This window comes from Sminthopsis crassicaudata, chromosome 4 (assembly GCF_048593235.1).
Source record: "Sminthopsis crassicaudata isolate SCR6 chromosome 4, ASM4859323v1, whole genome shotgun sequence".
Classification (NCBI taxonomy): Eukaryota; Metazoa; Chordata; class Mammalia; order Dasyuromorphia; family Dasyuridae; genus Sminthopsis; species Sminthopsis crassicaudata.
In genome coordinates this window covers 477873818-477897171 of record NC_133620.1, presented here as the reverse complement: position 1 = coordinate 477897171, position 23354 = coordinate 477873818, and the positions used below count along the sequence as shown (strand labels likewise).

The window sequence follows — 23354 nt, the reverse complement described above, 5'->3', positions numbered from 1 at the left end:
AGAAGAGCCACCAACGGACGCAAAAACTATGGCCGGTAACCAGCCTAGACCAAGCAAACATTCAGGAATTCCCACAATCTTGGAGGGAGGAAAGGGATCCGTCCTCCAGAGATGGAGAAAAGTGAGGGAACTGAAAGTTCTGGAAGTAATCCCAGATATGAGCGCTGCCAAAAGACGCCTAAGAAAACGTGGAACACTGTCCTCTCGCGTTCTGATTAGCCATTTCTGCAAAATCGTCACGAGAATGATTGCTATGCACATACATACATGTGTGTTAGACTGAGTCTATGTGCAAGTGTGTGTATATGTGTGTATGTATGTGAGAGTATGAATGTGTGTATGTTTGTCTAAGTGGGACTATGTGGATGTGTGTGCAAGTGTGTGAGAGTGTGGATGGGTGTATGTGTAAGAGTATGAGTGTGCATGAGTGTGTGTATGTGTAAAAGTGTGAGTGTCTGAATGTGTTGTGACAGTGTATATATATATATAATGTAAATCTATAAATATATTTTATATATATATAAATATTGTGAGGGTATGAGTGTGTGAGTCTACATGTATGTAAGAGTGTGAGTGTGGGGGTTTTATGTGTGTGCAATAGAGTATGTGTATATGTGTATGTATTGTAAGATTATAAGTACATGTGTAAGAGTGTGAATGTATATATGTATGTGAGGATATGAGTGTGTGTGTGTGTGTGTGTGTGTGTGTGCATAAGTGATTATATGTGGGAGAGTATGAGTATAGGTGAGAATATATAGGTGCAAGAGTATGTGTGTGTTTATATGTGTGTTGGGAGTCAGTCAGTTCATTTCTGTCTCTAACAGTAGCAGCATGATAATATTTGGAGCTTTCTTGGCAAAGACACTGGGGTAGTTGGCCATTTCCATCTCCAGCTCATTTTTCAGATGAGGAAACTGAGGCAACTAGGAGTCAGTGACTCACCCAGGGTCTCACAGCTAGTGAGTGTCTGAGGCCACATTTTAACTCAAGTTTTCCCGACTCTAGGCCTTGTACCGCTCGGCCCAGAAGCACTCACATGCTTCTTGACTTGGCAACCCCTTGTAGTCTGGCTTCGTCTGGCTTCTCACCTATCAAATTAGAGAGACTTCTGTCCTCAAGGATACCAAATCTAACAGTCTTTTCTCGGTCACTTTTGTTGTTGTTGTTGTTCCTTGGGAGAGCAGAAGAGATATTGAAACCCTCCCTTTGGTGCTGAGAAGGGCCGTATCAGGAAAGGCTGCAGTGGCTTACATAAACAAGCTGCTAAGCCCCGGGACTGAACAGATAGTGGGCACATGCTGAGAGCTTTGGGAGAATGGAGAATGGTGAGAACATCTAGGCAAGGCGCCTTAATACAGAGACACTAAATATTTCTAGCTAGATTCATAAGGCTCTGAGAAGCAGGGAGGTACGGTAAGAAGAATGTGTTTAGAAGCATTCATTGGAGACTAGGGGTGTGAGGGGAGTGAGGAGACACTATAGTTATGAGCCTGAGAATCTAGAAAAATAACTCTTCAACTTACTAGAACTTGAGTTCCAAGTCATCACCCACTGTGTATCGCCTGCTCTGCTTCCACTAGCCCTTGAACTCTTGCACAGAGAGGGCTGATAATCCTAGGATTATCACATTGTGAACACCCATCAACTATCAGCCAGGAGATATCATTAGCTCTTAGCAAAGATATTTGTTGTGATGACATTGAAAAAAAACAGCAACTACAGCACATTCTGTCCCCTCAAACCCTGTAACTCTGGTGACACAAACGTCTCTCAAACCTGTATAGCATTGATAGGAAGAGTAGATCAAGGCAGATTCCAACTCCTGATACTGTAGCGCCTCAAAATTCTCTTCACAGACCCCCCTCCCTACACTGACATTGTCGCATTCCACAGGGGGCTCTCTTCTCCACTGCTTGGAGTTCTAATCCTTGAAACTTCTACGTTTGAAAATGGCCTTTCTGAGGGACCTGTATGTGCCAAAATGTTTGTGGCAGCTCTTTTTGTTGTGGCTAGAAACTGGAAGTTGAATGGGATGTCCATCAGTTGGAGAATGGTTGGGTAAATTGTGGTATATGAAGGTTATGGAATATTATTGCTCTGTAAGAAATGACCAGCAGGAGGAATACAGAGAGGCCTGGAGAGACTTACATCAACTGTTGCTGAGTGAAATGAGCAGAACCAGAAGATCACTGCATGCTTCAACAACAATACTGTATGAGGATGTATTCTGATGGAAGTGGAAATCTTCAACAAAGAGAAGATCCAACTCACTTCCAGTTGATCAATGATGGTCAGAGGTAGCTACACCCAGAGAAGAAACACTGGGAGGGGAATGTAAATTGTTAGCACTTATATCTGTCTGTCCAGGTTACATGTACCTTCAGAATCTAATGCTTATTGTACAACAAGAAAATGGTATTTACACACATACATTGTATCTAGGTTATATTGTAACACATGTAAAATGTATGGGATTGCCTGCCATGGGGGGGGGGGGGAGGGAGTGGAGGGAGGGAGGGGATAATTTGGAAAAATGAATACAAGGGATAATATTATAAAATAAATAAATAAACAAATAAACAGATAAATAAATGAATGAATGAATGAATGAATGAATGAATGAATGAATAAACAATTAAATAAATAAAAAGAAAATGGCTTTTCTGCATCCGTATCTGTCTAGATCTGCCCCGGACTCTTATAAACCTGTGAATTCTCAAAATGATGCGTGGAATAGCTCCTATACTGCTGCTAGATAGCAGTGTGCTTTTACAGTCAGGGTTTGAGTTAGAGTTAGGCTTTAGGGTTAGGGTTAGTAGCAACAGTAACAGCAGCAATGAAAGTAGGAGCAGCAGCAGCAGTAACAATGACAGTAGCAGCAGGAACAGTAACAGCAGCAACAGTAACAGCAGCAATGAAAGTAGGAGCAGCAGCAGCAGTAACAATGACAGTAGCAGCAGGAACAGTGACAGTAGCAATAGCAGCAGTAGCAGCAGCAACAGTAACAGTGACAGCAGCAGTAACAACAGCAACAACATTCTGATATTCCGGATGCCAGTAGAGTAGAGCATTCATCACAGCACATGAGGGCGGGGGTGGGGGAAGAAGGGGGGGAAATGTATCTTCACAACCCTGTGGAGTCTACCCTTTCCTCTCACTATTCCAATCCACGCACTGCCAGAAGATCCTCTCCAGGCTTCTTTCCATTGCCCTGTGGACATCCCCTAAAACAGTTCCAAATGCTATTTGCATTTTCAGAACAGAGTCACTCCCCCACTGTTTCCTCTCTGACTTGACCGCCAGCATTTTGTCCCTCCCGGGTTTCTCTTTCCTTTCCCTTGAGCCCCTCCCACTTCCGAAGCAATGGCGTTTAGAGATCCTTCTCTTTTCTCTTAGAACTCCTGAGCAGGCGCCCCCCCCCCCCCACTCTGCTCCATGCAAGTCAGCTCTCCAGGCTTCCTCTCTCCCTCCACCGCTCTCCAGGTGGCCCTAACACAAGGATAATAGAAGGAACTGAGTTGATATTGGTGCGGTTGAACAGAATTGGACAGAATTACACTTGTCCTCAGTCTCCTGAAGCAATTGGACGTTTTATTTTTATTTTTGGCAAGGCAATTGGGGTTAAGTGACTTGCCCAGGGTCACACAGCTAGGAAGAGTTAAAAGTCTGAGGCTGAATTTGAGCTGAAGTCCTCCTGACTTCAGGGCTGGTGCTGTAGCCACTGGGCCATCTGATTGCCCCGGGAATTGGGGTTTTGACAAGCCACTCAATGAAAGAGGAAACATGAACATATATGGAAGATCCGATGGATTTATTAAGTTGTTTAGTAGGAGTAAATCAGTGCAATAAAGAGTAGCTTCCTTAACTGTGGGAGATGTCCACAGGGAGATATGAAAAGGTTCATAACTCCTAGTCTCCTGGGGGCCTAAAACCAGTCAGGAACAGCTGGCTCTCTTCCCCTTGGCACTGACAGCACTTTCAGCTTGGCAGTTTCCTATCTATGGAATCCTATGTTGCTTCATTATAAATCACGTGAAAACTGAAGCAGAGGCATGACTTGATGGGTCGCCCAGTGGGAGAGTCAAAGCCAATTCTTCCAGTCAAAGCCAGTTCAGTTCTTGAACTCCAAGCCAAAGATCTTTCCTGGAGCTGGAGGTTTCAGAGAGGCTCTTTCCGGGAAAACTGTCTCCTCCTCACCAGGGATTGGATAGAAGCAGGAAAGACTTCTCCAATGGGCCAACTAAGCTGGGCCTACAGTAATCCTTCAAAGACTCGCTTAGCAGCAGGAGGGGGCACAGGAGGGTCCACAGACTAGGGAGGTGCAGGAGACTGGCTGGCAGCAAGAGGTCTGGCAGACCACAGGCTTGCAGCACAGGGGCACACACACGGCGGGTTTGCAGCAGACTGGCACACAGCAGGCAGATTGGCAGGGGCTGGACACACAGCAAGAGGGGCTGCAGGGACTAGTCTGGCAGCAGCTGGACTGGCAGGGGCTGGACACACAGCAAGAGGGGCTAGCCTGGCAGCAGCTGGACTGGCAGGGGCTGGACACACAGCAGGACGGGGAGCAGCTGCCAGCTCCACAGACCGCCTGGCAGCCGGTCACCACAGGGCATGCTGGGCGGCACAGCAGGGTCACACAGGCTGGGCGGCAGCAAGGACGGACGCAGCAGATGGGCTTGCAGCACACGGGCACGGAGCAGGTGGGCTGGCAGCCAGTGGAGCAGCTGGTGTGGCACATGGTGCGTGGGGTGGGGAGGATTTTCAGGAGAGGAGCAGAGGAGGAGGGATGGGTTTGGAGTGCTCCTTCCCCTCTGCCCAAGGCTTTTATACTCCTTGGCAGAGTGTTTGTGTGTGTGTGTGTGTGTGTGTGTGTGTGTGTGTGTGTGTGTGTGTGTGTTTGCGGATGCCACAGCAACAAACACAGCAGATGCTTTCCTTACATCCTCTCCTAGCATCTTAATAGCCTGTTGCGGTGTTTCCTGACACGGGGATCATGGGACTCCACACCTAGAGTTAGAAGGGAACCTTAGAAACCAGCAAGTCTAATTCTTTCACTTTTCAGATGAGAAAAGAGAGCCAGATCGCTAGAGATACTTTACGTGATCATTGCCCCAGGGTGGTCCTCCAGAGACCCTTCCCTCCACAGAGACAAGCGCCTGCTCCTCTAGGACTCAATCCCCAAGCCTGCTGGTCACGGGCCCAAGTCAGGTTACCTGTGCTTGATCTCTGTGCTGGGGCCGGGGAGGGCGCAAGGCTCCTAAGTTATCACAATGTGAATCAGGTGGGGTGCTTCTAACCCCTCTGCACTTTTATCCAGACTCTTCGGCCCCCAGACTCTCGCTGCCAGCTTCTCCCTGTACATCTCATGTAACCCTCCATTTCCAGCACTTTCCCAGGGCTTCCAGTGGCACAGGACATTGTGCCAGGCTCTCAGTTCCCTTGGGGTACCAGCCCTCCCTCTGGCATCAGGCAGTTCCCAGTGAGACAAGGAGGTCACCATGAGGAAGGGGAATGAAGGAGGGTTTCCCCCACCCCCCATCTCCAGTGCCTCCCCTGTGGCCCGCCCTGACAAACATGCATGTGCTTGTGGCCCTCTTGTTCCCTGGGCACAGACACTGGGGGAGTAGCAGGAGGAGGCTTCTCTCCAGGCACTCTCCTCTCCAGCTGTCAGATCACAACTGGCAGGCCAGGCAGAGCCCCTCGCTCCCGGGTCAGGCTGTGCATCCGGGTCTTTTCCCCGTCCTTTCCTCACGGGATAAAGTCACAGCTCCGTAGACTGGCCTGGCCAGTCAGCCGCACCTGGGGAGATGGGCCTTTACCCTCCACTTCTGCCTGGTGCCCACAAGAGGTCCTGTCTTCTCACTACTCTTCTCAGGAGTTTGCTCCAGGCTTGGGTACAAAGCCCAGAGCCCACTTCAGAGACCACTCTATCTCTGCCTCCCCTTGTCCTTACAAAAGCTGCATTTGGGGGACTATAGGAATCTCACTCTTCTGATGCCTTTTGGTGGAAGGACAGCTTTAGAAGCACGTGTGGCCCAGACCTCCAATCACATTTTCCAGCAGCAGTCATCAGAACCATTTAGTGTTGGTTAAAGAACAGAGAAATAAATCAACAAATCAGACTAGGCAACGGAGAACCAGAAACAGTAGAACTCAGTAACCCAATAATTGTTGATGAAGTAGAAAATATAAATGCTGAGGGAAAAACTCTTTACTCAATGCAAACTGCTAGGAAGACTGGAAAACAGTCTGGTGGAAATTAGGTTTAGACCACCACTTACCACACATCCCCCACACATCCTAAATGGATATGCAACTTCAATATTAAAGATCATACTATCAGCGAATTGGGCAGCTAGGTGGCACCGTACTGCACGGAATGCCAGGCCTAGAGGCAAGAAGACTCCTCTCCTTGAGTTCAAATCCAACCTCAGACACTCACCAAATGTGTGACCCTGGGCAGGGCACTTTACCCTATTTACCTCCGTTTTCTCATCTGCAAATTGAGCTGGAGAATGAAGGATGTTTGCCCAGAAAACCTCCAATGAAGTCCCAAAGAATAAGATCTGATTGAATATCAAAAAATGTAAATAGGCAAACTGAAGAGAAATAGATTACATATCTCCCACAGGTACGAATAAGAGATGCATCCTTAGCCAAACAAAAGATAAAATGGGTCATTTTCATTACTTGGGACTAAGAAGTGTTTGCACAGACAACATTAATGTGTCTAAGAGAAGAAGGAAGTAGTTGAATGGAAAAATATCATATTTTTCTGATAAGGGTTTGGTATCCAAGATATATAAACAAATTATATATATATATATATATATGTGTGTGTGTGTGTGTGTGTGTGTGTGTGTGTGTGTGTGTGTATGTGTGTGTATGTATGTATAGTATATATGTATGTATATAAAAGACTAACATCCATTCCCCAATAAATGGTCAAAAGATATAATTTTCTTTTTTTTTTTTTTTTTTTTTTTTTTTTTTTTGAGGCTGGGGTTAAGTGACTCACTCAGGGTCACACAGCTAGGAAGTGTTAGGTATCTGAGATCAGATTTGAACTCGGGTCCTCCTGACTTCAAGGCTGGGGCTCTATCCACTGTGCCACCTAGCTGCCCCCTAAAAGATAAATTTTCAAAAGAAGACTTGCAAATTATTCACAACCACATGAATGAACACTCCACATCACTAATAATAAGAAAACTGCACATCAAAACAACTCAGAGCTTTCATTCCATGCTCTGCAAATAGATAAAAATAACAGCAGTCACTATTGGAGGCCGTACTAACCGGGGGGTATGATAGCATACTAATACATTGTTGGAGCAGCTAGTAAACTCTACAGCCATTTTGGACCACAATTTGGAAATAGGCAAATGAAGTATCTAAGAGGTCCATATCCTTTGAACCAGAGACTCCCCTCCTGGGAACCCAAGGAAGCCATTAACAGGAAGAAAATCCTTATATAGCCCAGAATATTAATAATAGTACTTTTTGTGAGAGCTGTGAATTGAAAACAAAGTAGATGGCCATCAAATGAGGAATAGCTAAGCAAATTGTAGCACATGAATGTGAAACTGGACTAAGAAGTGATATGTGCAATGAATACAGAGAATCATGGGAAAACTATGTGACTAGATGCAGAGTGAAATCAGCAGAGTCAAGGAAATAATCTACACAGTAATGATAATAATGTAATTAATATAAATGTAAATGATGACACATGAGAAGAAAATTATAAAAACCAAGTGAGCCTCAGATGAAGAGAGATGAGAGTCCCAGTCCAACGTTTCGTGACCCATCACACATGTTTTCAGACTTTCCCCATGTACTGAGCAGTTTTTCTTTCTAAAAAATACTATTTTTCCTATGGAGAAGGAAGGATACGTGGAATAACTTTGATCATGTAAAAATCAGAAAGTCTCAATAAAAACTTATGAGAGAAGAGGATGAAACAAAGATTGGTGTGTTATCAATTAAATGAATTTATTAAGTGGTCATTGCCGCTTAGGGCAGAATTAGAACCCAAAGATGCAGTTACAAAGTGGTGCTCCTGGAAGAGAAGGGCTACTATGGTCTTGAAGTGGTCAAGGAGAAGATCAGAATCTTTGGATCCAAAGGATTTTATTCCACAGAGGTCATGAGAAGTGAGTTATCAAACCATTGAAAGTCCTAGATCAACATCACAGTTTCAAGAAAGCTTCAGGGGGGAAAGGCCCTTTAAAATGGGTCAACAAGGCTCTGAACACAGTGGTCTGAGGAGTTGATATTCAAGGCTCATCTCCTTCTCTAATGGAAATGTGGCAGTTTGGACAATGTGTGATCAGCAGCACGAGGGGGCACAGGAGGGTCCGCAGACCAAGGAGGTGCAGGAAGCTGGTTGGCAGCAGGAGACTTGGCAGAAGGCAACCCCACAGGTCACAGGCTTGCAGCACAAGGGCACACACACAGTAGGTTTGCAGCAGACTGGCACACAGCAAGCAGATTGGCAGGGGCTGGACACACAGCAGGAGGGGCTGCAGGAACTAGCCTGGCAGCAGCTGGACTGGCAGGGGCTGGACACACAGCAGGAGGGGGAGCAGCTGCCAGCTCCACAGACCGCCTGGCAGCCGGTCACCACAGGGCATGCTGGGCGGCACAGCAGGGCCACACAGGCCGGGCGGCAGCAAGGACGGACGCAGCAGACGGGCTTGCAGCACACGGGCACGGAGCAGGTGGGCTGGCAGCCAGTGGAGCAGCTGGTGTGGCACATGGTGGGTGGGGTGGGGAGGATTTTCAGGAGAGGAGCAGAGGAGGAGGGATGGGTTTGGAGTGCTCCTTCCCCTCTGCCCAAGGCTTTTATATCCCTCTGCTGTGTGTGTACATGCACGCAGGTGTCCGTGTATAGTAACAACAAACACAGCAGCTGCTTTCCTCCTTGTGGTTCCCATATTTTTATTTCCTTTGCCTCCCTGGCCTTTGCCTCCTATTCCTTCCTCTTTCCCAGGCTTCTCACAGTCACAGCCTAAGCGAACTTCCATAAAGTTGGGTGTTCCCTGGATACGACTGGGGGCACGTGTGTGCGCCACCAGCAGAGCTTGGCAGGAGTCACGGGCCCTCCCCTGAGGCTCCAAGTCATAATGCCCCGAGCTTTTAGTTCTCAGTTCTGATTTTTGGCTGGTTACTTGGCCAGAAGCACTGCTGGTCGGTGGCCTCTGCATTTACATGTGTCCACACGCATGCCTCCCTGGACTTGCCCCCAGGTTTCTGGCTTGCTGCTCATAGCACAGCCCGGGGCAGGGTGGCAGTGCAATGTACGGGGTGGGGGGGAGGGAAAGAAAGGCTGGGCCGCCTCTTAAGCTTGGAGGATTTGAAAGGAGGAGGACAAAGGTAGAAGGGGAAGGGTCACTCAGGGACAGATGGTTCATCATCGCTGATGTTCAGTGAGCCAACTGACAAGTGGGTCAGAGCCCCTTACTGCCATGGCATGTGTCAGACCTCCTGGAAAATAATAGCTTTCCCAGGGTGATCTGGGAAGTTCCTGGGTCCCAGCAGAGTCCAAGGGCTGCCTTGGATGGAGAAAGTGTCCCTAGTTCAGGGGAGTTATCCTGCTCCCTTCTATAAAGATCTCACGCTGTCTGCCTCTTTGGGACTTCTTGAAATTAATCAAATAGGTATTTATTAAACACCTGCAAGGAGCTGGATGCTGCACTAGCCATCAGAAAGACAAAATGGCATCATTCCTGCCCGCAGCAGCTTTCATTCTGGTCCGCAGCTCCCTTTGCAGGTGCCCTTAGTGTTCATTAAGCTGGTATGAGGAAGACCCTTCTCTTCCATGGCTGCTCATGGGCTCCTTCTGCCCCTGTCCACCCCCTAAGCCCCTCCCCCATAGTAGCTGCTCTCCTTCATGTGCCATCTTGAGATTTGCAAAGCACAAGGATGGGGGGATGAATAAGATGCCCATTGATTGGGGAATGACCAAATAAGCTGTGGTACGGGAAGGTAATGGAATATTATTGTTCTATAAAATTTATTAAAAATGATGAACAAGCTGATTTTAGAAAGGCCTGGAAAGATTTCCACGAACTGATGCTGAGCGAACCCAGCATTAGCAGGAGTACACCGTACACAATAACAGCAAGAACGTGGGATGATCAAGCACGCAAGGCTGCTTCTCAGTGGTTCAGCGATCCGAAGCCAGCCCAATTGGCTTTCCACAGAAAATGCCCTATGGGGGCAGCTGGTTGGTGCAGGACATAGAGCACCTGAAGTCAGGAGGACCTGAGGTTATTTTTTGGGGGGGTTATTTTTATTTAAATTTTTTATTAAAACTTTTTATTTACAAAACACACGCATGGGTAATTTTTGAGCATTGCAGGTATCACTTTGGAGAACGAAGGCCCGCAAGAGCTACCTCCTCAGGTCACCTCCCTAGAGAGCAAGCTCCACCTGGGAGTTCTCCACCTGTCTCTGACAGGGCCTCTGTTCACCTCAGAAAGATGCTTGAAGTCTGTGTCCGAGTCAGTGGATGTCCAGAAACAAACAGCTCAGCATCTTTCGGGCACTTGGGAGCTCTTTGGCCTTTCCCCCAAACTCTCCAGGGAGCTCTCCTCCTCCTCCGTTAATATTCTACATCAAGCACCGTCTGTGATCTGTCCAGCCAATAACACTCAGCAACCATGTATTAAGTGCCTCCTGCACGCACCGTGCCGGGTTCTAGGCTGGTGATAAAGCCTGCATCTTCCCCGTGCCTGCCCCCAGGGAGCGTACTTTCCATGTGGGTGGGGGTGGAACTGTGATTTCACTGGGGAGCTACCTCTCTCCCTAAGCTGAGGGGCGAGGCCACACGGCCAAGGCAGAATTTAGACCTGGGTTTTCTGGCGTTAGAGACCCCTGAGGACAAGGAAAAATGGGATTCTTCCTTGGCAAGCAACCCCGAGTGGGAGAGGGGAAGCCTTGGGTAGGGAAAGGGCAGGGGAATGGCCCAGGGGATACGATGACATGGGGCACGAGCAGGTGGCCGTGTGCCGTCCAGGATGGCCTGAAAAGTGGAGGCAGTGACAGCGCTCTAGGGTCCCATGCAGGAGGCTGTGGCCTGAGGAGGCCCCCAGCTCCCAGGGGATAGAGGGAGACGAGGAGAAAGGCTTCAGAAGAAGGGCCATGGCTCCCAACTTGGAGGCTCTATGGGGGAACATGAACATGAGGACACAGGATGAAAAGCCCTGACGGGAGTGGGCACATGAACAGATCCACTGAAGGAGCTGGCAGGAACTCCGTGACCAGGCACAAAGAGGGGAGGATGTTTTGCTTGAGGAATGAAGGGGTGAGCCACTGGTCCTGCAGAAATTTGTCATTATCTGGAGGTAATTGAACCGATATCCTTTCCCCCGAAGTGAAGGCTGAGAGATGGAGGCACAAATTACACTCGAGTCAGTGCGGGTCATCTGAGTCAACTCTCATAGGAAGTTACTCAGCAGGGTCATGAGGTGTTGGGAGGGAACATGGAGAAAACACCGAGGAGGAAGGAAAGCCACTCTGTGGATGGGACATTCTCCAGAGGAGTATAAAAGCCTTGGGCAGAAGGGAAGGAGCACTTCAAACCCATCCCTCCTCCTCTGCTCCTCTCCTGAAAATCCCATCCACCACCATGTGCCACACCAGCTGCTCCACTGGCTGCCAGCCCACCTGCTCCGTGCCCGTGTGCTGCAAGCCCGTCTGCTGCGTCCGTCCTTGCTGCCGCCCGGCCTGTGTGGCCCTGCTGTGCCGCCCAGCATGCCCTGTGGTGACCGGCTGCCAGGCGGTCTGTGGAGCTGGCAGCTGCTCCCCCTCCTGCTGTGTGTCCAGCCCCTGCCAGTCCAGCTGCTGCCAGGCTAGTCCCTGCAGCCCCTCTTGCTGTGTGTCCAGCCCCTGCCAGTCCAGCTGCTGCCAGACTAGTCCCTGCAGCCCCTCTTGCTGTGTGTCCAGCCCCTGCCAGTCCAGCTGCTGTGTGTCCAGCCCCTGCCAGTCTGCCTGCTACAAACCTGCTGTGTGTGTGCCTGTCTGCTGCAAACCTGTGACCTGTGGGCTCCCCTCCTGCCAGGTCTCCTGCTGCCAACCAGTTTCCTATACAACCTTGGTCTGCAGACCCACCTGTGCCCCTTCCTGCTGATGATGACTAGGACCTCCAAGCCATCAGAGAACAGATGAGACTGGAACCCCCTGACCTGGGTCGTTGTGCTCACAGCTCTGCAGATGCCCTAGAACTCTGTGAGCTTTCCCTGGCCACACAAAGCAGGGCTATTGATCCAGTCAACAGGAGCTTCCATTTCCCCCATCCCCTCTCTGACCCACAGAACAAAGATCCTCAGGCAGATACTTTGGCTCTCTTCATTGACCACTTTGCCTGAGGGTGGATCTTCTCTCAAAAGGCCGTCCCATTGGATGTTTGCTGTTGGAATAGGCCTTGGTCAGAAGCAAGATTGAACTAATAAATCAATGGGATCTGCCATATACATGTCTACTTCTCATTCTTTCCTTTCACTTCCAGGAGGTACAAAGCCTTGTTCATTTGAGAGTAGACTTTCTCAATGTGCTGGGAGACTGGATCCAAGGTTTGGAGAAAGGACACAAGCAGCTTCTACTGAGGTACTACTAGGTGGCGGCCTGGCCTTCAAGGAACTTATATTATACTGCTTATAGGATGTTATACTACAAGGTGGCGGGCCCGGCCTTCAAGGAACTTATATTATACTGCTTATAGGATGTTATACTACAAGGTGGCGGGCCCGGCCTTCAAGGAACTTATATTATACTGCTTATAGGATGTTATACTAGTAGGTGGCGGGCCCGGCCTTCGAGGAACTTATATTATACTGCTTATAGGATGTTATACTACTAGGTGGCGGGCCCGGCCTTCGAGGAACTTATATTATACTGCTTATAGGATGTTATACTACAAGGTGGCGGCCCGGCCTTCGAGGAACTTATATTATACTGCTTATAGGATGTTATACTACTAGGTGGCGGGCCCGGCCTTCGAGGAACTTATATTATACTGCTTATAGGATGTTATACTAGTAGGTGGCGGGCCCGGCCTTCAAGGAACTTATATTATACTGCTTATAGGATGTTATACTAGTAGGTGGCGGGCCCGGCCTTCAAGGAACTTATATTATACTGCTTATAGGATGTTATACTAGTAGGTGGCGGGCCCGGCCTTCAAGGAACTTATATTATACTGCTTATAGGATGTTATACTACTAGGTGGTGGGCCCGGCCTTCGAGGAACTTATATTATACTGCTTATAGGATGTTATACTACTAGGTGGTGGGCCCGGCCTTCAAGGAACTTATATTATACTGCTTATAGGATGTTATACTAGTAGGTGGCGGGCCCGGCCTTCAAGGAACTTATATTATACTGCTTATAGGATGTTATACTAGTAGGTGGTGGGCCCGGCCTTCGAGGAACTTATATTATACTGCTTATAGGATGTTATACTAGTAGGTGGTGGGCCCGGCCTTTGAGGAACTTATATTATACTGCTTATAGGATGTTATACTACTAGGTGGCGGCCCGGCCTTCGAGGAACTTATATTATACTGCTTATAGGATATTATACTACTAGGTGGTGGGCCCGGCCTTCGAGGAACTTATATTATACTGCTTATAGGATGTTATACTACTAGGTGGCGGGCCCGGCCTTCAAGGAACTTATATTATACTGCTTATAGGATGTTATACTACAAGGTGGCGGGCCCGGCCTTCGAGGAACTTATATTATACTGCTTATAGGATGTTATACTAGTAGGTGGCGGGCCCGGCCTTCGAGGAACTTATATTATACTGCTTATAGGATGTTATACTAGTAGGTGGTGGGCCCGGCCTTCAAGGAACTTATATTATACTGCTTATAGGATATTATACTACTAGGTGGCGGGCCCGGCCTTCAAGGAACTTATATTATACTGCTTATAGGATGTTATACTAGTAGGTGGCGGGCCCGGCCTTCGAGGAACTTATATTATACTGCTTATAGGATGTTATACTACTAGGTGGCGGCCCGGCCTTCAAGGAACTTATATTATACTGCTTATAGGATGTTATACTACTAGGTGGCGGGCCCGGCCTTCAAGGAACTTATATTATACTGCTTATAGGATATTATACTACTAGGTGGTGGGCCCGGCCTTCAAGGAACTTATATTATACTGCTTATAGGATGTTATACTAGTAGGTGGTGGGCCCGGCCTTCAAGGAACTTATATTATACTGCTTATAGGATATTATACTACTAGGTGGTGGGCCCGGCCTTCGAGGAACTTATATTATACTGCTTATAGGATATTATACTACTAGGTGGCGGGCCCGGCCTTCGAGGAACTTATATTATACTGCTTATAGGATATTATACTACTAGGTGGTGGGCCCGGCCTTCGAGGAACTTATATTATACTGCTTATAGGATATTATACTACTAGGTGGTGGGCCCGGCCTTCAAGGAACTTATATTATACTGCTTATAGGATGTTATACTACTAGGTGGTGGGCCCGGCCTTCAAGGAACTTATATTATACTGCTTATAGGATGTTATACTAGTAGGTGGCGGGCCCGGCCTTCAAGGAACTTATATTATACTGCTTATAGGATATTATACTACTAGGTGGCGGGCCCGGCCTTCGAGGAACTTATATTATACTGCTTATAGGATGTTATACTACTAGGTGGTGGGCCCGGCCTTCAAGGAACTTATATTATACTGCTTATAGGATGTTATACTACAAGGTGGCGGGCCCGGCCTTCGAGGAACTTATATTATACTGCTTATAGGATGTTATACTACTAGGTGGCGGCCCGGCCTTCGAGGAACTTATATTATACTGCTTATAGGATGTTATACTACTAGGTGGCGGCCCGGCCTTCGAGGAACTTATATTATACTGCTTATAGGATGTTATACTAGTAGGTGGTGGGCCCGGCCTTCGAGGAACTTATATTATACTGCTTATAGGATGTTATACTAGTAGGTGGCGGGCCCGGCCTTCAAGGAACTTATATTATACTGCTTATAGGATATTATACTACTAGGTGGTGGGCCCGGCCTTCAAGGAACTTATATTATACTGCTTATAGGATGTTATACTAGTAGGTGGCGGGCCCGGCCTTCAAGGAACTTATATTATACTGCTTATAGGATATTATACTACTAGGTGGCGGGCCCGGCCTTCGAGGAACTTATATTATACTGCTTATAGGATGTTATACTACTAGGTGGTGGGCCCGGCCTTCAAGGAACTTATATTATACTGCTTATAGGATGTTATACTACAAGGTGGCGGGCCCGGCCTTCGAGGAACTTATATTATACTGCTTATAGGATGTTATACTACTAGGTGGCGGCCCGGCCTTCGAGGAACTTATATTATACTGCTTATAGGATGTTATACTACTAGGTGGTGGGCCCGGCCTTCAAGGAACTTATATTATACTGCTTATAGGATGTTATACTACAAGGTGGCGGGCCCGGCCTTCGAGGAACTTATATTATACTGCTTATAGGATGTTATACTAGTAGGTGGCGGGCCCGGCCTTCAAGGAACTTATATTATACTGCTTATAGGATATTATACTACTAGGTGGTGGGCCCGGCCTTCAAGGAACTTATATTATACTGCTTATAGGATGTTATACTACTAGGTGGCGGGCCCGGCCTTCAAGGAACTTATATTATACTGCTTATAGGATGTTATACTACAAGGTGGCGGGCCCGGCCTTCGAGGAACTTATATTATACTGCTTATAGGATGTTATACTAGTAGGTGGCGGGCCCGGCCTTCAAGGAACTTATATTATACTGCTTATAGGATGTTATACTAGTAGGTGGCGGGCCCGGCCTTCGAGGAACTTATATTATACTGCTTATAGGATGTTATACTAGTAGGTGGCGGGCCCGGCCTTCGAGGAACTTATATTATACTGCTTATAGGATGTTATACTAGTAGGTGGCGGGCCCGGCCTTTGAGGAACTTATATTATACTGCTTATAGGATGTTATACTACTAGGTGGCGGCCCGGCCTTCGAGGAACTTATATTATACTGCTTATAGGATGTTATACTAGTAGGTGGCGGGCCCGGCCTTCGAGGAACTTATATTATACTGCTTATAGGATGTTATACTAGTAGGTGGTGGGCCCGGCCTTCAAGGAACTTATATTATACTGCTTATAGGATATTATACTACTAGGTGGCGGGCCCGGCCTTCAAGGAACTTATATTATACTGCTTATAGGATGTTATACTAGTAGGTGGCGGGCCCGGCCTTCGAGGAACTTATATTATACTGCTTATAGGATGTTATACTACTAGGTGGCGGCCCGGCCTTCAAGGAACTTATATTATACTGCTTATAGGATGTTATACTACTAGGTGGCGGGCCCGGCCTTCAAGGAACTTATATTATACTGCTTATAGGATATTATACTACTAGGTGGTGGGCCCGGCCTTCAAGGAACTTATATTATACTGCTTATAGGATGTTATACTAGTAGGTGGTGGGCCCGGCCTTCAAGGAACTTATATTATACTGCTTATAGGATATTATACTACTAGGTGGTGGGCCCGGCCTTCGAGGAACTTATATTATACTGCTTATAGGATATTATACTACTAGGTGGCGGGCCCGGCCTTCAAGGAACTTATATTATACTGCTTATAGGATATTATACTACTAGGTGGTGGGCCCGGCCTTCGAGGAACTTATATTATACTGCTTATAGGATATTATACTACTAGGTGGTGGGCCCGGCCTTCAAGGAACTTATATTATACTGCTTATAGGATGTTATACTACTAGGTGGTGGGCCCGGCCTTCAAGGAACTTATATTATACTGCTTATAGGATATTATACTACTAGGTGGTGGGCCCGGCCTTCAAGGAACTTATATTATACTGCTTATAGGATGTTATACTAGTAGGTGGCGGGCCCGGCCTTCAAGGAACTTATATTATACTGCTTATAGGATATTATACTACTAGGTGGCGGGCCCGGCCTTCGAGGAACTTATATTATACTGCTTATAGGATGTTATACTACTAGGTGGTGGGCCCGGCCTTCAAGGAACTTATATTATACTGCTTATAGGATGTTATACTACAAGGTGGCGGGCCCGGCCTTCGAGGAACTTATATTATACTGCTTATAGGATGTTATACTACTAGGTGGCGGCCCGGCCTTCGAGGAACTTATATTATACTGCTTATAGGATGTTATACTAGTAGGTGGTGGGCCCGGCCTTCGAGGAACTTATATTATACTGCTTATAGGATGTTATACTAGTAGGTGGCGGGCCCGGCCTTCAAGGAACTTATATTATACTGCTTATAGGATATTATACTACTAGGTGGTGGGCCCGGCCTTCAAGGAACTTATATTATACTGCTTATAGGATGTTATACTAGTAGGTGGCGGGCCCGGCCTTCAAGGAACTTATATTATACTGCTTATAGGATATTATACTACTAGGTGGCGGGCCCGGCCTTCGAGGAACTTATATTATACTGCTTATAGGATGTTATACTACTAGGTGGTGGGCCCGGCCTTCAAGGAACTTATATTATACTGCTTATAGGATGTTATACTACAAGGTGGCGGGCCCGGCCTTCGAGGAACTTATATTATACTGCTTATAGGATGTTATACTACTAGGTGGCGGCCCGGCCTTCGAGGAACTTATATTATACTGCTTATAGGATGTTATACTACTAGGTGGTGGGCCCGGCCTTCAAGGAACTTATATTATACTGCTTATAGGATGTTATACTACAAGGTGGCGGGCCCGGCCTTCGAGGAACTTATATTATACTGCTTATAGGATGTTATACTAGTAGGTGGCGGGCCCGGCCTTCAAGGAACTTATATTATACTGCTTATAGGATATTATACTACTAGGTGGTGGGCCCGGCCTTCAAGGAACTTATATTATACTGCTTATAGGATGTTATACTACTAGGTGGCGGGCCCGGCCTTCAAGGAACTTATATTATACTGCTTATAGGATGTTATACTACAAGGTGGCGGGCCCGGCCTTCGAGGAACTTATATTATACTGCTTATAGGATGTTATACTAGTAGGTGGCGGGCCCGGCCTTCAAGGAACTTATATTATACTGCTTATAGGATGTTATACTAGTAGGTGGCGGGCCCGGCCTTCGAGGAACTTATATTATACTGCTTATAGGATGTTATACTAGTAGGTGGCGGGCCCGGCCTTCGAGGAACTTATATTATACTGCTTATAGGATGTTATACTAGTAGGTGGCGGGCCCGGCCTTCGAGGAACTTATATTATACTGCTTATAGGATGTTATACTACTAGGTGGTGGGCCCGGCCTTCAAGGAACTTACACAAGAGACAATGAGCAAGCAACTGTGAACATCCAAGAGGTGTCGAGGACAGTGGAAGGTGATCTCAGGGAGAAGGCTAGTAGGAGGCAGGGGACTAGAAAGGTCACCTTCAGAAGGGCGGGCAGACAAACTCAAAGGCAGAGGTGACGAGGGTGTGAAGGCTACTAGAGCAGAGACTGAGTAGAGGAAGTGCAAGGCTTCCAGGGGCGCCAGACTGAGCGCGGGCTGAGCAGGCTTGTGGGGGATGGGAAGGGCTTTCAGGAGACAAGAAGTAGCCCCTGGAGGTTATTGAATAGTGACCCAGTCAGATGTCTGCTTCGGGAGAATCACTTTGGCGGCCCAGAGTGGAGAGAGATGAGGCAGGAAACTGTTGAATGGTGCGGGTGAGAGGTGATGAGGGTCTGTTTAGGATCCCAGAAAGGAATGTCTGCGAAAGATGTGGTGAGTGTAAAAAAATCACAACACACACCAACAGACCGTTCGTGTGGGTTGAGTCAGATTAAGGATGAAAATATGAAAGTTGGGAAGAAGCAATGGTTTGGAGTCAAAGATATGAAGTGGCTTTCTTTACTTTTTGGACATTGAGTTTGAAATGCTTATGGGACAATACTTTAGAGATGCCCAGCAGCAGTTGGCAGTGCATGATTGTAGCTCAGACAGGCACATGTGTGAGCACCTGGCTGAGCCCAGGAAAACTGATGAAATTGCCCAGAAAGTAGAGTGAGAGAAGGGAGGGCCCAGGCAAAGCTTTGGAAGCAACAATATGGATGGCAATCTGGAAAAGGAGACTGGGGTCAGAGAGAAGAACCAGCGGGAGGAGTCAGGAGCTAGAGGGGGCTGGAGGGTTAACGATGAAAACAGGGGTGAAAATGGCCCCAAGGGCCACCTTAACAGCTCTCCTCTCCTACATGGCTGTCTCTGTCCGTCTAGCTGTTTTCGCCCTCACGTCCCTCTTTAAGGGACCTTTTTTTGTATCTCTAGTTCTTCTTATTCATCAGCTGCCCCAGCCCACAGCTGGCACCCACGAGGTGACAAGTCTACCTAGATTTCCCTGGACTCTGATATCATTAATAGAAGGGGAATTCCCTGAGAAAACAATGTTTCCTTCAAATCTCTTATGGGAGCACACATTCAATCCACAAATCCACAACCTTTTGCAGAGGAGCCATACGTCAGGCACTAGGAACATGAAGACAAAGAATTAATAACTTTACTCGTGAGGAGCAAGAGCCCTGGGAGAGGAAGCAGCCCCAACCCCGTGAGTCCCAGACCAGGCCATACCTGGAGCTGCACTAGCGGGTCAGACCACATCAAAGCCTTGACCACTGTCTCTCCTCTGACACTGATGCAGACGCCCAGGACCCCAGGGGACTCTTCTGGAGGGTCTTGGAAAGGGCGGGGCCTTCACCGGGGGCCCTCAGCCTCCTCCTGGGAGGCTGTTCTGGGGGATGACGGCTCCTCCAGAGGCCACAGCTGCAGTGACTGACGACCCAGACTCCGTGACCTGGGCTGAAATTGTCTAACATCAGAAGTAGGAAGAAGAGGCCCGGCCATCTGGGGCTTTTCCCTCTGAGTGACAGCGCAACCTTTCCCACTGAAGAGGGAGCTCCTGCCGAGCAGGGATGGTCTGCGCAACGGCCGCTGCTTTATGCATTCATTCTAAGGGGGTGCTAAAAACAGAGATAAATATATGAGTATAAAGAGAAAAAGAATGACTGATATAGTAGACATATTCATTGCGTTTAAGGGGGTTTCAGAGTCAGGGACTGAGACTTATGGGATGAAAGAAGCGGGAGGGCATCTCAGGCATGAGGGGCTGTCAGTACAAAGGCCCAGAGGCGAGAGGGACAGTGTCGGGTGCCAGGGAAAGCGCTTGGCTGGGCTGCGGACACGGGCGTGGGGGCGGAATGATCCACAAGGCCGGAAAAAAGGTCCCTCGGGACCTCGAGTCCGGGCCAGGAGCTCACGGACAGCCAAGTGCTCCCCGGCTGATTTAGTTGTGTTCCACCCGTTGGTTCTTCCGCCTCCCATTCTGTTAGAGGGACAAAGCGCGGGAATTCTTTTCCTGCCCAAGAGCCCTGACGGGACCTACAAGTCGTCCTCCTCACCGGAGGCCATCGGAGTCGCCTCTTCTCCCACTCACTCTCTTCCCGCGAGCCTCGCGCCTCCGCCATTCGCTCGCTCTCTGAACTCTCCTTCCCTCCAAGCGGTTCCAGCCTCGGCCAACGCTGGCGAGCCTCCATCCTCCTCTGCCTCCCCTCGCGTGGCCTTCCGGCGCGGTCCGGCCCACTTCTTGTTCTCTCCCTCTCGCCTCAAGCCCCGCCACTCTCTCCGACGTCACTGAATGGAAGCGGCCCGGCCAGCCAATCGGATGGCTGTGTCCGTGCGCTTCCGGACACTTTGCCTCCCTGGCTTTTTGTGAAGTCACAGCTTCTACCACAAAGAGCCGATTCAGAAAACAGAAGCCTGGACCGCTGCCCTTCAGTATGACATGATGATGCCCAACGTTGGCTAGCCCTCTCCTCCCTTCACCAGAAGTCAAAGCCACTGACTTCCTTTCAGCCTCACCTTTGGCATCAGGGAGCCAACAGAACCCAAGGTAGGATCCCATAAACTCAAAGTACTACCATGCTCATACCTGTGTGCTCTCCCAAACACACACACACACACTCACACACTCTGACACACACATACACACACACAGAAGCCAGCACCAGCACACTCACACTCACACAGGTAGAGGTGTTTATGGACCAATGGCCATCTCAAGGGCTATGTCACCGTCCCCTAATGATTGGCTTCTGAGGGAAGCGGCCACAAGCAACAACAGAGAAGAAGGACCGGTCTTCCCTTGGGCCATCCTCCTGGCAGGAGGGATATAAAAGCCCACCAGGCTAGGGCCCCTTCACAGCAGCCCCACAGCCTCACTCACACTCACTCCCATACCCCCACCCACATTCCCCCACCCATACCCACAGGCACAGAAACAAGCCCCATCCCAGAGAGGCTCTAGCACCTCCCTGTGTCAAGTTCTCGGCCCCTCGCTGACACCCGTTTCCCAGTCTTTGCCGCCCGAGACATCTCACCATGGCAGACCCCTGCATTTCCGGGCCCTGCGGGCCCGCGGCCTCGGCCGGCTCGGTCTGCTCCAGTGACGTGAGCCGCGGCACCAACAGAGTCTGCTTGCCCAGTACTTGCACCGGCTCTTCCTGGCAGCTGGACAATTGCCCGGAGGGCTGTTGTGACCCCAGCTGCTGCGGCCCCCCCTGCTGCCCACCCCCGTGCGGCACGCCGGCCTCCTGCCTGGCCCTCATGTGCCGGCCAGTCTGCTGCGTGCCCCCCACCTTCCAGGCGGCGTGTGAACCCGGTCCCTGCCAGGCCGTCTGCGCCTCCTCCTGCTCGCCATCCTGCTGCCAGCAGCCTTGCTGCCCGCCCGCTGGCTGCGGGTCTTCCTGCTGCCAGCAGTCCTGCTGCCCAGCTCCTAGTTCCGCTGCCTCTCCCTGCACGGTGCAGTCCTGCTGCGTCCCCGTGTGTTGCAAGCCCAGCTGCTGCATCTCCCTGCCCAGCTGCTCTGTGACCACATCCTGCTGCCCCACCTCCTGCTGCTGCCCGTCCAGCTGCTGCCCCCCGGCCTCCTGCGTGTCCCTCATCTGCCGGCCCGTGTGCGGCCCGGCCTCCTGCTATGTGCCCGTCTCCTGCAAACCCCCTTACTGCGCCCCCAAGTCTTCCTCCTCTTCTTGCTGCACACCCTCCTGCTATCCAGCCACCACCTGCTGCCGCCCTGCCTCCTACGTGTCCCTCGGCTGCCGGCCCACCTGCTGCAAACCCATCTGCTGCACTCCCAGCTGTGGCCAGAAATCTTGCTGTTGACCACAGGCTGCCGCTCTCTGTCCCCCTGGCTGATGCCCTTTGTCTCTCCCCCACCCCGGGCCCGACGTCAGTGGGCCTCTTGGTTCCTTCCCCGGGCATCAGCTTCAGCATCTGACCAGCCACCCACCACCATCCCGCCTTGCAGAGACCGCACAGACACCAAGGCCCAGCGATCAGCTCCGCCAGTGGAACCAATGCCAGGCCTCCTCCAAACCATGGCTGCCCCCAGCCTCGGCACCAGCTTCGGCGTGCACCCGGCCCCACCGCTTGCAGCCCCCTGGCAGGCTCTCTCTCAGCTCATGCCCGCACCCAGTCCCACCGCTTGCAGCCCCCTGGCAGGCTCTCTCTAAGCTCATGCCTGCACCCAGGCCCACGCTTGCAGCCCCAGGCAGGCTCTCTCTAAAGTCAAAGTGCTCGGGGATGGCCCTGGCCACTGCCCTCCTGGTAATAAACGGCATCAACTCACTTTTCTGGTCTCTCACTTGTCCTGTTTATCTAGGGCCCCGCTCAGGACCAGCATTGCACGTCGGGAGCCAGCCCCTGACACGTCCCACCCACACTCTGACACATGCGCCCATCCACCTGCCTTCCAGGCCATTATCCTATTGCCTTAAAATCTTGCCCTGTGATTGCCTGTCATCTAGGGGAGGGGGTAGAGGGAAGGAGGGGAAAATTCGGAAAACAAGTGAGTACAAGGGATGATGTTGTAAAAAAAAAAAAAAAAAAAAAAAAATTACCCATGCCTATGTACTGTCAAAAAAAATTATAATTATAAAAATAAAAAAAGAAATTTAAAAATAAAATAAAATAAAATCTTGCCCTGTGTCCACCATCACTATATCCAATCCCATCAGCCAAAATTCCAGATGCCTCCCCCCCACACACACAGGGGCAAAGATTTACATGCACGATATTTATAGAAGCCCTTTTTATCGAACCAAAATACTGGAAATTGAGGAGATGCTCATCAACTGGGGAAGGACTGAACAAGTTTGGTATATGAAGGTACAGGAATAGTATTTTACAATAAGAAATCTTAAACAGGAAGATTTCGGAAAACCCCGAAAGGCTTGTATAAACTGATACAAAATGAATAGAAGCAGGAAC

The 23354-nt window shown here is 49.1% G+C and overlaps 2 protein-coding genes across 2 annotated transcripts in view; one reads left to right on the top strand and one right to left on the bottom strand.

Annotated features, from left to right (window-relative positions):
• Positions 1 to 23354, bottom strand: part of TSPEAR (thrombospondin type laminin G domain and EAR repeats) — a 163182-nt gene that overhangs the window by 92286 nt on the left and 47542 nt on the right. The gene's annotated exons all lie outside the window — the stretch shown is intronic.
• LOC141540456 (uncharacterized) lies at positions 20803 to 22712 on the top strand. Its single transcript, XM_074264546.1, has one exon. The coding sequence runs from the start codon at positions 21465 to 21467 to the stop codon at positions 22245 to 22247; it is 783 nt and encodes a 260-aa protein (XP_074120647.1). The 5' UTR covers positions 20803 to 21464; the 3' UTR covers positions 22248 to 22712.

Coding starts and splice junctions, on each gene's coding strand:
- LOC141540456 (XM_074264546.1), top strand. CDS start 21,465: ATGGCAGACCCCTGCATTTCCGGGCCCTGCGGGCCCGCGGCCTCGGCC.